Here is a 15,642-nt window from a genome sequence, read left to right on the forward strand (position 1 = left end):
TGAAACTGGTTTTCATACCTTACCAGGGGTCTCATTTATAAAAGTTGCGTATGCACAAAATGGGCATAGAAACATGCGTATGCACTTTTTCAGTATAAGACCAATGATAATATCTTACTGTACAACTGCAGCTGTGTTGATGTCGTGTGAAGGCATCTCCACAACATAATGAAAAATACCACTATATTTTAAGGATATAACTAGAAGAAAACAGAAAGATTTGCAAATTTCCTTTTTAAAATACTCAGACAATTGTATTTACACTGCAATAAATATGGGCCTATCTGTTTCCACTAAAAATAGCTGAAAGATGTTCATCAGCAAAACTGCATACATTTAATTTGATTTGAATTGAAATGCTACCTGGCCAGTGTTAAAGAATGATATCAACTCTATTCTAAAATATATCTGAGAACAACTTTAAGCCATTTTGTTTTCATGGATATTTTCATATATTTATTATAAAACATAACTAGGATACTGGATAATTTTTAGCCATAAAAATTAATGTGTATGCCACAAATGGCATTATAGTCCCCATCTCATATTTCCTTAATGTCTCGGTGTTAAGCACGGTGTCACATGCATGTGAATATGCATGGAACGAAATGCAGATGAGGTTATGCATAGTAAAACAAGAAATTGTAAGCTCTATATATGGTGATTTCGGGGAGGAGACGAGGAGATCTTCCCCTTACTGGGATTTATTTTTGCACAGGTTCTGTAACTTGGTTTTTTAAATCTGAAAACTTTAGTGCGTATGCAAAATCTAGCTTTTGTGGCTACATATATTTCAGGAGAGAGTTTTATAAATGAGACCCCTGGGGCTTAAATATTGTCTAACAGTGTGTGTGTGTGTGTGTGTGTGTGTGTGTGTGTGTTTGTGTGTGTGTGTGTGTGTGTGTGTGTGTGTGTGTGTGTGTGTGTGTGTGTGTGTGTGTGTGTGTGTGTGTTATCACTGTTGCCGCGAGTTGTTTTTTTTATGTTTGATTTATACGACTCTTGATCAAGCTGCCTCTGACGTGATACCCACGATAGCCAATGAGAGCAAGCAAGCGTCACCTACCTTGCCATGAAAGTAGAGAGCATCGCCCATAATCTTTTTTTATACTGTGAAACAGAACAAGTTCCAGGTGCCAGGCCAACCCTCAGATAAACATCCCATCCAGGAAAAACTTATTTCAGAGGGGTAGCATCACTACTTCAAATTAAATAGCAATAGCACCAAAAAATCACAGCTGTTCTCTCTAATATTTTACATTTGATTGATTGCTTGCTCGATTGTACACTGTGTTACATGGGTTAGGTTTTTCAGTGAATATCAATAAATGGTTATTGGACAAAGTCTCCAAGTGCTATTGAGTATTATCATGATTGCATATATAATTACTAATTATGGCTTTAATATTCACCAGAATTACTCTGGTGAAGTCTAAACACCTAAAGTATTTTGGTCTGATGTGAACAGCAACAGACACTGCAGGGTCAACAAATCTGACAAGGCAGCATTACAGGTTACTGAAATCTGTTCTCTATATGACCCAGAATGATTTTAATGTTACCTAAATTCACTCTGGTGCAGTTTAATAACCTTTATTTTGTATCCCAGAAAGAATTTTGCTCTGATGTGAACAGAATAAGACATAACAGTAGGGTCACCTTATCCAACATGACAGTATTAAAGGTTACTTAAATCTGTTACCCCTCTCTATTTCACACAGAATGATTTTACTTTTAATGTTACCCAAAAATACAGACATAAACAGTTACATTCTGCATTTTATAAACACTTTTTGAGAAGCACTAGGGCAAGATTCCAGATTACTGATTAATGAACAGTAAACTCAGGTTTCAAGTTTCATAACATATTTTCTTCCCAGACAAAGCACCTTGATTAAACCGTACATATAATGTTAGTAAACCAATGTCAAACCTGGCCTTTTTTTTATATTTCCAGGCAGGGTTGTAACACATTACAAGTAATGCGAGTTATGCAATCAGATTACTTTTTTCAAGTAACTAGTAAACTAATATATTCTTTTTAAATATCTGAACTTTTTTTTAAATAAGTAATGCAAGTTACTTTGTTTTCCAATTTATTCTCTGACACCACTTCTGTCCCGTATTAAATGAGAAATTGGATATGAATACAGAGGCACTTCCTTCAGCCTGAAATGGCATTTAAAGTTGCCAAAAATATAACTGAGTTTTTTGTTTAATATTTTGGTTTTATTTACATATTTGACCGTTTTTTTGTTTGTTTGTTTGTTTGTTTGTTTGTTTGTTTTTTTGTTATGTTAATTTTGATTAGTCTTTTCAACTTCAATTGCCCACTGTGTAGTTACTTTTTATGGAGTAACACAATATTGTAATGCATTACTTTTTTGAGTATAACTTTCCCCAACACTGTGAGCTATTCCTCCTATAGTATTCCTTTATATGTGGATTAGTGAGTCACACAAAAACATCACAATGAGAAAAACATGCTACATCTCCCTTCAAATTTCTCATTCAATGTTTTAATTAAAGGATGACACAAAAATAGGGTTGTGGATAAAAAAATAAAAAAAATTCAACAGCACTACAGTTATGTATTCTGCACAATTAAACTGTCTTTCCATTTCAACCTACTGCCCTCTTTTACATCAATTTTTTTATCTTGTAGTGGCGAGTCATCAGTGCCCTTCCTGTAATTTAAAACAACAAAATGAACATTCTTCGAATTGCAAATTATTATGCTTAAGGGTTCAGTTTCCCAGACTAGATTATTTTTCCACATAACCATACCTGATTCCCTCAATGTCCTCTATAGTCTCCGGCAGACACCTGCCTCGTGTCTCGGGTAATAGATAAGCCACAAAAGCAGCAGAGAGGCCAAGAGAAGACAAGATGACTTGAGAGAAATAGCTCCAAACATCATCCGACTGCAGGATCAGAGGAGCCACAGACACACCAAGACGTCCCACAAAGGAGGTATACCCCATCCCATTTTGCCTATATTTTGCATTTATAAGTATATTTTAAATTCAACTTCAAAAATAAAAAAATATTAATTTTTACCATTTACAGTTTTACACTACTGTTAAAAAGTTTGGGGGAGATTTCTTCTGTTTTATTCAACAACAAGTCAATAAATTGAAAAAAATGACAGTAAAGACAACTATAATGTTACAAAAGATTCCTGTTTGAACAGAAGCAATAGTTACATTAGATTTATGTTTGTTCTTCTGAACTTTTAATCCATCGAAAAATGTATGACAGTTTCAACAAAAATAATTAAGCAGCACTACTGTTTTCAACATTGATGATAAAATGTTCTTAAGCAACAAATCAAGATATTAGAATGATCATATGACATTGAAGTTTGGAGTAATGGTTGCTAAAAATTCAGCTTTGCCATCACAAGAATAAATTATGTTTTATTATATTAAAAAGGTTAAATAATATAATAATATTTCACAATATAACTGGATTCAAAAATCTGACTAACCCCAAACAATTTTTCAAAAATTCAATTGTAGTGTAGCTTTGGGCACTAGATCTATTTTTTACTAAAGTATAATTTTGAATGAAACTGGTTTTCATACCTGACAACAGTGGGGTAAAGCTCAGAGCTGTATAAAATAACTGTGCCAAAAGATGTGGCTGAGCAGCCTTTTCCTAGCACAGCAATCACTGTACGAACCACTGACTTATCTGAATGGCAAGAGAAAGAAAACGTTGCATAGGCCAAACTGTCAATGGGGAAACTGTAAACTTCATGTTAAAGGGTCAGTAAGTAATGGCTCTCACCTTTGGGTATGAATATGTTAATCATCAGGCTGATTCCAACAAACAGCAGTGATCCAGCCTGAGTTATGCATCTTCCAAACTTATCCAGCAGATAATAGATGCTCAGTTTAGCAGGAATTTCAATGGCTCCATAAACAAACTGAGTGAGATACATATTTAGTCCAAAGCCTGAAATGTTGAAACTAATTCCATAGGCAACAGTGGCAACAGCAAACCTGGCAGTGAAAAATACAGCAGAAATTAAAAAATGAGTTTTATCTAAACATCCTTTTACTGGTGGAACTGTTGTGTATGTTTGTGATTAATACAAACCAAGTGATTCCTGTAAGTAAAGCCAGTCTCCTCATCTTAGGAGTCCTAACCAGATCCAGGTATGAATACTTCCTGTTTCCTCTGTCAGTAACTATGATTTTAGCCAAATTCTATAGAAAGACAGAGAAAAACAAATATATTTAAATATGTCAGAAAAACTATGCTAAAATAAAAGCAAGGGAAAAAAAATACTTTGATTATATTTTGAAAAGGTACCGCCCCAGTGACAGCTGTTGTATCTTTATTTCTGAGAGTGAAAGAAACTATATTTTTCTCTTTTTCAATGATCTGTTTCACATCAATCACCATCAACAGGGAGAAATGTTGTGCCATTGTTAATAAAAAAATATATTTCTGGTATTTTAAATTACAATATATTTCTTCACTGCCATTTTAGATTTCCTTCTGGTAATTCAGTGAGATGTTCTCACCTCAGGTTTTATGCTGACAATAACTTCCTTTTTCTGATTCATGACAGCACATTTACGAAGATAATAATACGCTTTATCCACCCTGCCGTTAGCTATCAGCCATCGTGCTGACTCTGGAATCCACCTATAACAACATCAAAATTCATATTTATGAAATGCATAATATTTTATTTTGAGAACGTGCAGCAATCTTCTTTTTGAAGAAGGCACATTACAGTACCAAATGATTTTCAGATGTTTTCTGTGAGCTCTATTTAGGTTTGGTTTATTACTCACCACCAAGTGATTATGGAAATAATGGTGGGCAATGAGATGGCAATAGTCAGCCATCTCCAGTCTCGAATGAAGTATGCAATCATTGGAAAGCTCATGAAGGCAAATGTCCAAGAGAGGCTGTCAATCACCCCGACCAGCTTTCTGTGCTCAATGTTCACCCACTCCACATCTGATGAAGAACAAATCAACAAATGAATGTATGCACACACACTCATCACTTTGACAGTTACAGTAATACAGTGATGTTAGAAACCTTATTGTGTGCTTTTTTAGAGCCACAGTAATTATCAACACTAAGCAATTTAAAAATCGAGGGATTCTCACTGAGTATAGTGGAGATGATGACACTGCCAGTAATGGTGAATCCAGTGAAGAATCTCAGCACTGCAAACATGATGAAGGAGGACGAAAAAGTACTACACAATCCAAATCCCATTCCTAACATATGTGACACCAGCAGCATTGGCTTACGCCCAAACCTGAGCAGAAACAGACATGTATCCACTTCAACAATCAAATGTAAACACCAACATTTTTTTTTTTTTTTTGATTGATTAGATTAGATTATTTGGAAAAATATCCAGTGTGTTTCTAATGCATCTTATGCAGATTAATTTAAATAGATAGTTTACCCAAAAATGTACATTTTTTATACTTTATGACCTTTCTTTCTTCTGTGGAACATATAAAAAGAAGTTTAGAGACATGTCTCAGTGTTTTTTCCCCCATATAATTGGAAATCAATGCTGAACTGATGTTTACCAACATTAATTTTTCATGTTCTGCAGAAGAAAGACACGCATACAGGTTTGGAACAACATGAGGGTCAACAAATCATGAAAGAATTGCAATTTTTGGGTGAACTATCCTTTTAAGCAACTGTGCTAGATTTAGCTCACTCTAAACTAACATTTCCATGATTTATGTAAACCTCAAAAACCTCATTAAACCAATTTAGCTGCACCAACATTGCACTCAAGCTCCCAAAAGCAGCTGCTCCAAACATGACCCCAATGAAGAAGATGGTGGTTGTTAATCTGCTCAATGCTCTTTTGTCACACACTAAATCCCACTGAAAGACACACAAAAAAGATAGAGGTCACAACTTGAGAAAAGTAGAAAGTGTATCATCAGTAATATATAAAAAAGCAAGAGTATTCTCACCTGTGTGGCAAGAGTACTGATGAACATGCTGTTGTCATAAGCCCATCCATTCTGGCACTGGACTACAGCAACCTCTGAGGGGCTGGAAGAGTTTGACAGCAGGTGGAACTGAGGATAAGAGAACATGTGACAGGAAGCAGGAGTCCCATCATCCTGCACTGGAATACTGACAGTCAGTCTCTCCTCCTGAGTCAGATTCTCAAAGATCTCGTCAGCATCCAGAGAGCTGATGCTGCAGTGATGAGAAGGGATAACAGCAATAAAGTTGCCTAACAGAAAGTGACACGCAAGACTAAATCGTCCAAAGAAATTGATGCACAGGACCATCTTCTGGAACCTTCCGAATCCATTAATTTCTGAAAGAAGATCTTCGAACTTCATCCTTGCGCTCTGTTGTGTTCGACCTGGTTGAGGATCTGTCTCATCTGGCTCTTTTGTTCATACCTCATGTCATAACACTCTAAATGAGGGAAATGGTTAACAGAGGGAATGTCTAAAGCTTTGTGGAACATTTGTAAAAATTAAACCCTTTGGTTGAAACTTTACATTGTGGTGATTTTACAATAAATGTTTATTCTTGCTTTGTCATTCTGAGATTATCATAACTTTGCCCTCAAGACAACCACAGTCTGTTGACTTGTAGCATGAATGTAACATGAATTTTTTCTTAACTGGTTTAAAAGAAAGAAATTAAAGAATGAAAGAAATTCATATTTGATTGCAGCAAGTGTGTTTTAAAGCCATTTATAATGTTACAAAAGTTACATTTCTTTTTTAAATAAATGCTGTTCTTCCGACAAAAATATAAAGCAGCACAATGATTCAAATCCTTATAATAAAAATATTGGTTTCTATGTTTCTTTGGCTCCAAATCATAATCATCAGAATGATTTCTAAAGGATCATGTCACACTAAAGCCTGGAGTAATGGCTGCTCAAAATTCAGCTTTTCCATAACAGGAATTAATATACATATATATTTCCATTTTATGTACAAACACAAGTAGATTTGCAAATGATAAACAACTGAACGCAGTTGGGTAGAGCTCAGAGGAAAATACACGTGAAAGAGGCCTATGAGAATCCTTTACCCAATTATTTTATTTTATTTTATTACACCGGACAGTGTAGCAGGGGCCATAATAACTTGCAAAACCCTGACTTCTTGTTAAACCTTGTAAGGACAAGAAATAAGAAAGTATTATAATAAGAAAGCAATGTTTTGATTTTGTTCTACATTGTGTGAAAATCAACTAGTGATCAACGATAAAGAATTATATATTATTCATTATATTTATAAATTATTAATATATTTGTTTTTAGATAAGTGAAATCATCCCATAAATGGCCCACTTGTAGTTGGATTTCCATATTTAACTGGGATAGGATGAAACATGTGATTTTATCAACAGAAAGCTTTTTTAATTTAACATTTTAGAATGACTGACATGCTGAACACGACTGTGACATCACATTTGAAAAGTTGCATTTAGTCATTCACAACAGTGACATTCTATGTGATTATTGTTCTTTTATTTAAATGGACTGAAAAGCCAGGCAGATGATTGTGATGTCACAATAAATGATTGACTTTAATACAAAACATTCACACAGACTTTCAATGAATGTCAAACTCATGATGACAACATCATAACAAATGGTTGTTCTGTAACGGAATGAACTGAAAAAAAAAAAAAAAAACCTTCACAGTTTTAAAGCAACTTGAGTGTCAATCACATGATTGTGGCATCAAAATAAATGATCGTTCTCTGTCTTTTACCTCTGGGAATGAGGACGGTGATGCCAATGCAGACCCCTGTTGTAATCACTGTGCTCACCTGGCTGTACCTGCGGCCCAGTTTATCCAGACACAAATAGGCCACCAGTTTTGATGGCAGTTCCATGGCACCATAAGTAAACTGGGTCAGGTAGAAGTTCAGCCCAAAACCACTGATGTTCAAACTGATGCCATAGTAAGTGATTCCCACTCTGAACCTGTGAAAACAATTAATATACAAACTTTATTATCTTAGTAAACCACATAGCTCTGACTTGAATTTGAAAAAGGAAACCATAATTTTAGCCATTATAAAGACAAAAAATTCCCACCAGGTGCTTCCAGTAAGCATAGCCAGTTTCCTCATCTTAGAAGACCTCACAAGATCCAGATATGAGTACTTCTTGTCACCTCTGTCCTCAGCAATTATAACATTGGCAAGGGTCTGAAAGGTCATGTCCTCAAATGTTTAGGAAAAATGCAGAAAATGTAATCGCTTCCTCAATATTGCATATTCATATGTTGCCTCTGGTTTGATATATCTGAGGTTGTGTTGTCTGTTACTGGCTGAATCACATTTGCTCAGGTAAAAATGGGTTTCTTCCAGTCGTCCATTGGCCATGAGCCATCGTGCTGACTCTGGGATCCACCTAGAAAAAAGGAATGTAGGTGATTTGGGAAAACTGGACATCTGAGTCAATCATAGAAACATCTTACCTCCATGTGATCACTGCCAGTATAAGAGGAGCTGTTACTGTGATGACCAGAGGTCTCCAGTCATTGACGAGATAAGCAATGCCATGCAATATCATAGTGCTGATTATAACGCCAGCAAACATCCTGTGTGCTATATCAGCCCATTCTACGAAAGATGATTAATAATAAGTTCTATTATTTAAAGCAGAAGGTCAGTCAGTGCATTAGTGGTATGGATTTTTAAGTGACTTTCTGCAAGTTAAATCTGTGTGATTGTAAACTGACTTTATGAGTGAGTGAGTGAGTGAGTCATTCAATCATTAATTTAGTTCATTTAAAAATTTTGCTTCATCTGGTACTAAACAAGTGTTGAGCTGTGTCCGTAAAATCTGTCTCCTAAATACTACATTGTGTTTGAAGCATATTAATTATATTAAATGGTCACCCACAGACATGTAAGAAAGCACTTGCACGGGACAATGGAGCTGATGCTGGTGCCCGTAAGGCCCATTACAGTGAAGAACCTCATTATAGCAAACTTAATAAAGGATTATTATATTAATTAATTTCCTACCATACCTGGAATAAACAGAATCCATGACAAATATATTTCCAGAATTCTGTTCAAAAGAACAGTATTTATTTTATGACAAGTAGAAGTCTTTAATGCATACAGAACTTGCTGAATAAAAAGCATTATTTTAATGATGTAGCATCAATCCTTGAGAGAACTGCAAACTGGAAAGAGTTCAAGCTGTTGCACCACATCTAAAGAATAACTACTCCTTCTCCAAAAACTGTCACTTCTACTGCCATCTAGGGTTTCTGTAACATGGTGCCATTATTAGAAGGACTGAACATGCAGCAACAGAAACTTGCACCAATTATGTCCAAGTCCAGCAAATAAATAAATAAATAATAAATAAAATAAAATAAAATAAAATAAAATAAATAAATAAATAAATAAATAAATAAATAAATAAATAAATAAATAAATAAATAAATAAATAAATAAATAAATAAATAAATAAATAAATAAATAAAATAAAATAAAATAAAATAAAATAAAATAAAATAAAATAAAATAAAATAAAATTAAATAAAATAAAATAAAATTAAAAAGGCTATAGGAGTGAAACACACTTTCCTATCCTTCTCTCACTGTCAGTACACCAGAATGCATCTTTGGTCAGCTCACTTATTAAACACAAATAGTCTATTTGCTTACATTCAGGCATTTTCTCTATAATTCGATATTTACTGCAGTAGCATTTGGTATAAGGTTTAGATAATAAGATAAAATATTTACAAAAATGTTATTCTGAATGAGATGTGTCAAGTTAGAATAAAACAAATATTTTCCACTTATGTCTTTGATTGGATATGAGCTGTGGTTTGTCTTTATAATAACTTATGATATTACTCATATAATTCAATAGTTAAGTCTGAGTTGCTCATTTTATAAACATATATCTGTTGCCAGTAAAATAATTTGAAGAGAATATGTGTGATATGTTGGTTTTTGGTGGGAGTTGGAATCATGGGAGAAGCCTTCCACAGCTCATTAACAGAGGTCAGACTCAGGTAATGTGGAGCTGTCCAGGGTGCTGTCAAACAGAGCCCAGATACTAATGCTGCTGCTGTCCATGGTGCTGTGTGCAGGAACAAATTCTTATAGACAGAAATTAACTAAAGGGATTAATTAAATATGTATCTAAAGGTAATGCATAAGAAAAAAGACTGAATATTGATTTTGTGAATTCTAAGAAAGCAAGAAAAACATTATGCCGAGACTTCATGACTTCAAGACTTCAAGAGTTTTATTAATTATATAATTAAGGCAGAATCTGATGTTGAGTACAGCTTATAAAACTTGTCACTATGGCAGGATGTCTTTTTGTGCTTGTGAAGTGATTTACATATCACTGCGTTGTTTCTGAACAGATGGGCAACTTTAAAGGGATGTTACTCTGATTCTCTGTTGTGAAGCTGATAGGTTTCTTTCTGTGGAAGATAAATAATAAAGCAAATTATTGTGAATTCTTTTAAACGAGTAAAAGAAAAACTGACAAACATAATAACAACAAAGTTTTTATGTCAGGATTGGCAACTGATGTTTCCAAAAAGAAAACAATAATTCAAGATCTCTTCTTGTTTTTCTTTGTGTTTTTTTCTTGTACCTAATTTCCTCAATATCTTCTATGGTTTCTGGCAATCTTGTATTGTTGGTTTCAGGAAGAAGCCAAGCGATGAGACCAGAAAAGATGGCCACCGTGCAGAAAATGACCTCTGGGAGGAGCTTCCGAATGTCTTCTAAGAGCATGATAAGAGGTGAAATGGATGCTCCCAAACGAGCCATAAAACTGGCGTAGCCAACTCCATTCTGCCTATAGATGTGGAGGAGAGAGTACGGAAGCATTTTCGGAACTGAGTTAGCTTAACTGAAAAGGAACATGGCAGACACTAACCTCATGACTGTTGGGTAGAGCTCAGTGGTGTATAAGAACACAGTTGTAAACGAAGCCTCTGAAAGTCCTTTACCCAACACTGCGATCACAGTGCGAAACGTCCAGTATTCTAAACCCATAGACACATTCACACCAAAATACTGTATTAATATTGAAATTGCATTGAATTGCATAGATCCAACAACATTTTGTTATTGGTTTTCAGTGATGGACCATTCCATGTTGGCATCTGTTGATTTGTCTTGTTTCTGTGAATTGCATCAAAATGAATAGAATTTGATTGGTTGTATGGCTTCAAAAAATATGGAAAGTGCTTTCTCACCCCTTTTAAAAGCTGATTCACATAACCATTTTTCTATCCTACTTATGCAAATTATATGGTAATTTGCATTTTATAATTTGCTTTTAGCATTATTTTTCCTGCTGGCCTCCACCCTGTCACAATCATTATGGTGAATCTGTTTTTTGCTTGAGAACCATTGATATGAAGTGCACTTGAAACTAAAGGGCTGCTTTGTTGGAAATTGAAATAACACATTTGATCTACAAACCTGTAGGTGTGATGATGTTAATAAGTATGCAGAATCCTGTGAGCACCAGTGTCCCAGTCTGAGTGACTCTACGGCCGACCTTATTGAGACTAAAGTAGATGAGGATTTTCGCTGGCACTTCTATGGCTGCATAAATGAAGTGTGTCAGGTAAAGGTCAAGCCCAAAGCCGGTGATGTTTAAGCTGATGCCGTAGTATGTGGAAGCAACTCCATACCTACAAATAGGAGAAGTGAAAGTATCTTCTTTGCTTCCACATATTCAGAGGCGCTTTCTTTGAATATAAAATACTTAAATTAGTACACACACAAAAACCTACCACACTATGCCGGTGAAAATTGAGAGTCTCCTCAGCTGTGGGGTTTTGAACAGGTCCATGTAAGTGTAACTGTGACCCTGGTGTTCTGCAGTCATTACAGTGGACAAAGCCTTTGATGGAAACAGAAAGAAAGGTGTTTTAAACCCTTGCTGAAATTGAGTTCTTTGCAAATATTTAAAAGATGGCAAATGAGACCCTGTTTACCTCTGGTTTAACTCTAGATGTAAAGTCTCGTCTTTTGTTGAAAGTAGCACATTTTTGCAGATACTTGTATGCTGTTTCTGTCTTTCCATTTGCTATTAGCCACCGCGCTGATTCAGGGATCCACCTATGAAAGTATTATGAAAAAACATGACATGACTTTACAAACAGGCCCTGATTGTGATGAAGAATCAGGACTCTCATAAACAAACACCTTTCAAATAAAAACAATAATTGTGTATAATAATAATTACCACCAAATGCCTGTAGCAACAAGAAGAGGAGAAGTGACAGTTATTATCAGCATCCTCCAATCAGTGACCAGATAGGCAAAACCGGCCAGCAGCATGTTGCCTAAACTCCAGGAAATACTGCCGAACACACCGATAAATGTACGGTGTTTAGTGTCCACCCACTCAATACCTGCAGAACAGATCACATTTAATCATCATTAAACATCAGAAAAATTACAAAAATGTTTCACAAAACATGTACAAAAGATTTTAAATATCAACAAACATAAATGCATTCTACATGGTTTCCTTTTCCAGAAGAGTAAAGGGTAAGATAATGATAATGATAATGATAATAATGATAATAAAACATAAATTTTAGTCTTAATAAAAAAAAACTTTCAGAAAACTGCAACTTTGTTATTCAACATTTCCCCTTTTCATGAAGTGCTTTATACAATACAGATGGTTTCAAAGCAGCCTCACAATAACAGAGGAAAGTAACAGAATCAAATTTGAGAATAATTAAAATACAAGCTCTAAAAAGACAACAGTGTCATTACTGAAACAATGTTCAGTGTTGATTCAATTCAGTTCAATAACTATGCAGAATTCATCTATTTTGAACCCAATTCAGCTATAAGCAGCTCTACACAAGACAATAGTATCATTATTAAGCTCCGTTCAGTTCTAGGCTTTGTTCTCATCTGATAGCGTCAGTGCAGTCGAATGACCATAAGTGACTGTAATTGGCCTTGTAAGAGTGGATTCTTTTTCATTTGGAACCGACATTTTTGAGACTGGACAAATGACTCAAAGTTTCTGAGACTAGGATAAAGGATAAAGGCTTCAGAAAAGACTTACTGAGAACAACTGATATGTTGGTGATTCCCGTCAGTGCGAATCCGGTCAGGAAGCGGAAGGCAGCAAACATGATGTAGTTGCTCGAGAAAGCACTAACAACACTGAACACTATAGCTGACACATAAGACACCAGCAGCATACTTCTACGACCATACCTGAACAACAACACACAGATGAACAAACAGCATACAGAACATCAATACTGCATTCATGATAAGATTACAGTATGTATCTCTCTGTAATACACTCAGTATGTATACTTTAGGTACTAATATGTACTGTACATTTAAAGAACACATATATATCTTTAAGACACAAATATTATTTTGGGGTAAATAAGGTACAAAGATTAAACCTAAACCGATACTACCCAACTGAGAGCTTCAGCCTTAAGAGCCTAAAGGTTTTTAAATAGAGGTTATTAGTGTTTTACTTGTCACAGAGCACTCCAAAGAACACAGTTCCAGCCATGACGCCAACAAAAAATATGGTTGCTGATGCTTTGGCAAGTCCCCTCTTCTTACAAACTAAATCAAACTGATAGAAAATAAATAGAGAGAAACAGGAAAAAGTGTGAGTGGTGAGAGAGCTGAGAGGGACCTGCAGGATAACACCATCACTGGACTTTACCTGTGTTGCAAGAGTGCTGATGAACGTGCTGTTGTCATACTGCCATCCATTCTGGCACTGGACTACAGCAACCTCTGAGGGGCTGGAAGAGTTTGACAGCAGGTGGAACTGAGGATAAGAGAACATGTGACAGGAAGCAGGAGTCCCATCATCCTGCACTGGAATACTGACAGTCAGTCTCTCCTCCTGAGTCAGATTCTCAAAGATTCCCTCAGAGCCCAGAAAGCTGATGTTACAATGGTGAGATGGAATGGCGGCTATAAAGTTGTTCAGCAGGAAGTGACACGGGATTGTGATGCGAGGTATAAACATCAGCAAGACCAGTGCAATCTGGTATCGCCCAAACCCATCTGTCTCGTCCAGAATGCTCTCAAACTTCATTGTCACCTCGGATGTCACAGACAATAGAACATCAATATTAAATAATTGATTTAAAGTGATATCAAGTGATTTGATGACATTTACTAAAGTTTGGGATAAGTAAGATTTTTTTAAAGAAATGGCAGTGACAGTAAAGACTTTTATAATGTTATAAAAACTGTATATTTCAAACAAGTGCTGTTATTTTGAACTTTGAATTGATAAATCATTTAGGATGTGGTTGAAACCATCTGTTTTGCAAACCAAATCTTTTCAGTGATGTAATGGGGTCTTGTATTAAGCTGAAGTTATTGTACTGATGGACTTTGAAAACTCTGTGAACCAACATGAACTCTTTTAAGTCCATTCCTTCACCCTGCATTAGCCTCATAGCAGGCAATGGACCACAGGGGGTACAGCACTCTGTTTGAATTCTGTGCACAGCTGTGGAGACACACAATAGCTGGACTCGGTTGCAAAAGAACACAACCTGTCTTAATGCATTTTATTATGAATTTGGAATGTTATTTGCCTGATGGAAATGATTTCATTTTAGTTATAAATAATGGTGGACACTTTAATCATATTCGGTAATCATATTCTTTAATCATATTTTTCTACCATAAAAAACCCCTCAAAAGAAATCAACACTTTACTCAGCTTCCAGTCAAGACATTCATTCAGTAGTATATATATATATTTTTTTAAAAGTAACTCAAAATTTATTTTATGTCAGTCTGTTTTTGCACTGTTAGAAGCACAACTCAAACAGTAAAAAAAAAAAAAACACCTCCAAGATTGAAAAGATACTTACCTCTGCAGCTTGATTATTAAAGTGTGCGTATAATCTTTGTAGAGTGGCGTGATGGTAAAGAACTTCAACAAGCAAAGTCAAAGACAGACAGAAAGTTACTGGAAGATACGAATGACCAGTTCTTCATAAATAAAAGGCTAAATGAAACCCCTCCCCAAACACCCTTCATCTTTCCTCCCTCTCTGCCTCCTTCAGCCACAGAGAAAGATACCATTCTGTTGCGTTCATGCATTTCTGCTTTCATATCCATCCTGCTACTATTCTTTCAGTTTAGCATCAGAGCTCTTGCTGTACAATCCTCAGAGGAAATGGGGAGAGACATTTCACCATGGGGATTCACTGTAAAACCCTTCACACTAAAATCCCAATCAGAATAATCAGACAGGAGTAGGATGACGAGCAGTTAATTTGCAATCTCTGTAATGGCAACTGACAGGTAGTATAGAATCAAATTATTACACAAAACCAGTTCAGCAACATGAACCAACCAATTAAAGAATCAGTGATCCCACTAGCTCAGCATCTTTGACTTTACATAATACCTTTTTATCTCAGTCCTCAATTAGTCTGAATCATGCAGACAGAACCCAAGCCTGTAGAGGCAAGATTAGACAATGTTTAGAAAGTGTTTTATTCCCCAATCTCATCTTGACAACTGTTTGTGCTGGAATAAGTTGCTCTGTTCAAAGATTAGATTTTAACAAATCAGCATATTAGAATGATTTCTGAAGGCTCATGAGAGATATAATACTAGTGG

The 15,642-nt window shown here is 35.4% G+C and overlaps 2 protein-coding genes across 3 annotated transcripts; both read right to left on the reverse strand.

Moving 5' to 3' along the window:
- Positions 1–2,587: 2,587 nt before the first annotated feature.
- On the reverse strand, positions 2,588–6,631 carry slc22a7b.2 (solute carrier family 22 member 7b, tandem duplicate 2). The gene is made up of 10 exons (XM_059521023.1): positions 5,976–6,631; positions 5,780–5,883; positions 5,136–5,290; positions 4,812–4,980; positions 4,536–4,659; positions 4,105–4,214; positions 3,793–4,007; positions 3,588–3,696; positions 2,788–2,994; positions 2,588–2,687 (listed from the first exon to the last, which is right to left on the reverse strand). Exons 1-10 carry the CDS (start codon positions 6,354–6,356, stop codon positions 2,588–2,590), a joined length of 1,674 nt encoding a protein of 557 aa, XP_059377006.1. The 5' UTR covers positions 6,357–6,631.
- A 3,614-nt stretch (positions 6,632–10,245) lies between these two features.
- slc22a7b.1 (solute carrier family 22 member 7b, tandem duplicate 1) lies at positions 10,246–15,614 on the reverse strand. Of its 2 annotated transcripts, none has more exons than XM_059521024.1 (11): positions 14,886–15,614; positions 13,712–14,098; positions 13,515–13,618; positions 13,082–13,236; positions 12,239–12,407; positions 11,988–12,111; positions 11,784–11,893; positions 11,467–11,681; positions 10,916–11,024; positions 10,628–10,834; positions 10,246–10,451 (listed from the first exon to the last, which is right to left on the reverse strand). In XM_059521024.1, the coding sequence occupies exons 2-11, from the start codon at positions 14,090–14,092 to the stop codon at positions 10,370–10,372; spliced, it is 1,656 nt and encodes a 551-aa protein (XP_059377007.1). In that variant the 5' UTR covers positions 14,093–14,098; positions 14,886–15,614; the 3' UTR covers positions 10,246–10,369. The 2 variants fall into 2 exon arrangements, with proteins under 2 accessions (XP_059377007.1, XP_059377008.1); XM_059521025.1 differs by having other exon boundaries at positions 13,712–13,968; positions 14,886–15,611.
- Between the last annotated feature and the right edge of the window lie 28 nt (positions 15,615–15,642).

This window comes from Carassius carassius, chromosome 32 (genome assembly GCF_963082965.1).
Source record: "Carassius carassius chromosome 32, fCarCar2.1, whole genome shotgun sequence".
NCBI lineage: Eukaryota > Metazoa > Chordata > Actinopteri > Cypriniformes > Cyprinidae > Carassius > Carassius carassius.

Excerpts from the sequence above, each read along its gene's own strand:
- slc22a7b.2 (XM_059521023.1), bottom strand. The coding sequence starts at position 6,356 with ATGAAGTTCGAAGATCTTCTTTCAGAAATTAATGGATTCGGAAGGTTC. Across the intron at positions 4,981-5,135 it reads CATCATCTCCACTATACTCA|ATGTGGAGTGGGTGAACATT; the intron begins GTGAGAATCCCT and ends GTTCTTCATCAG. Across the intron at positions 2,995-3,587 it reads CTTTACCCCACTGTTGTCAG|GCAAAATGGGATGGGGTATA; the intron begins GTATGAAAACCA and ends TGCAAAATATAG.
- slc22a7b.1 (XM_059521024.1), bottom strand. The coding sequence starts at position 14,092 with ATGAAGTTTGAGAGCATTCTGGACGAGACAGATGGGTTTGGGCGATAC. Across the intron at positions 12,408-13,081 it reads CAACATATCAGTTGTTCTCA|GTATTGAGTGGGTGGACACT; the intron begins GTAAGTCTTTTC and ends TCTGTTCTGCAG. Across the intron at positions 11,025-11,466 it reads TAACATCATCACACCTACAG|AATACTGGACGTTTCGCACT; the intron begins GTTTGTAGATCA and ends CTATGGGTTTAG.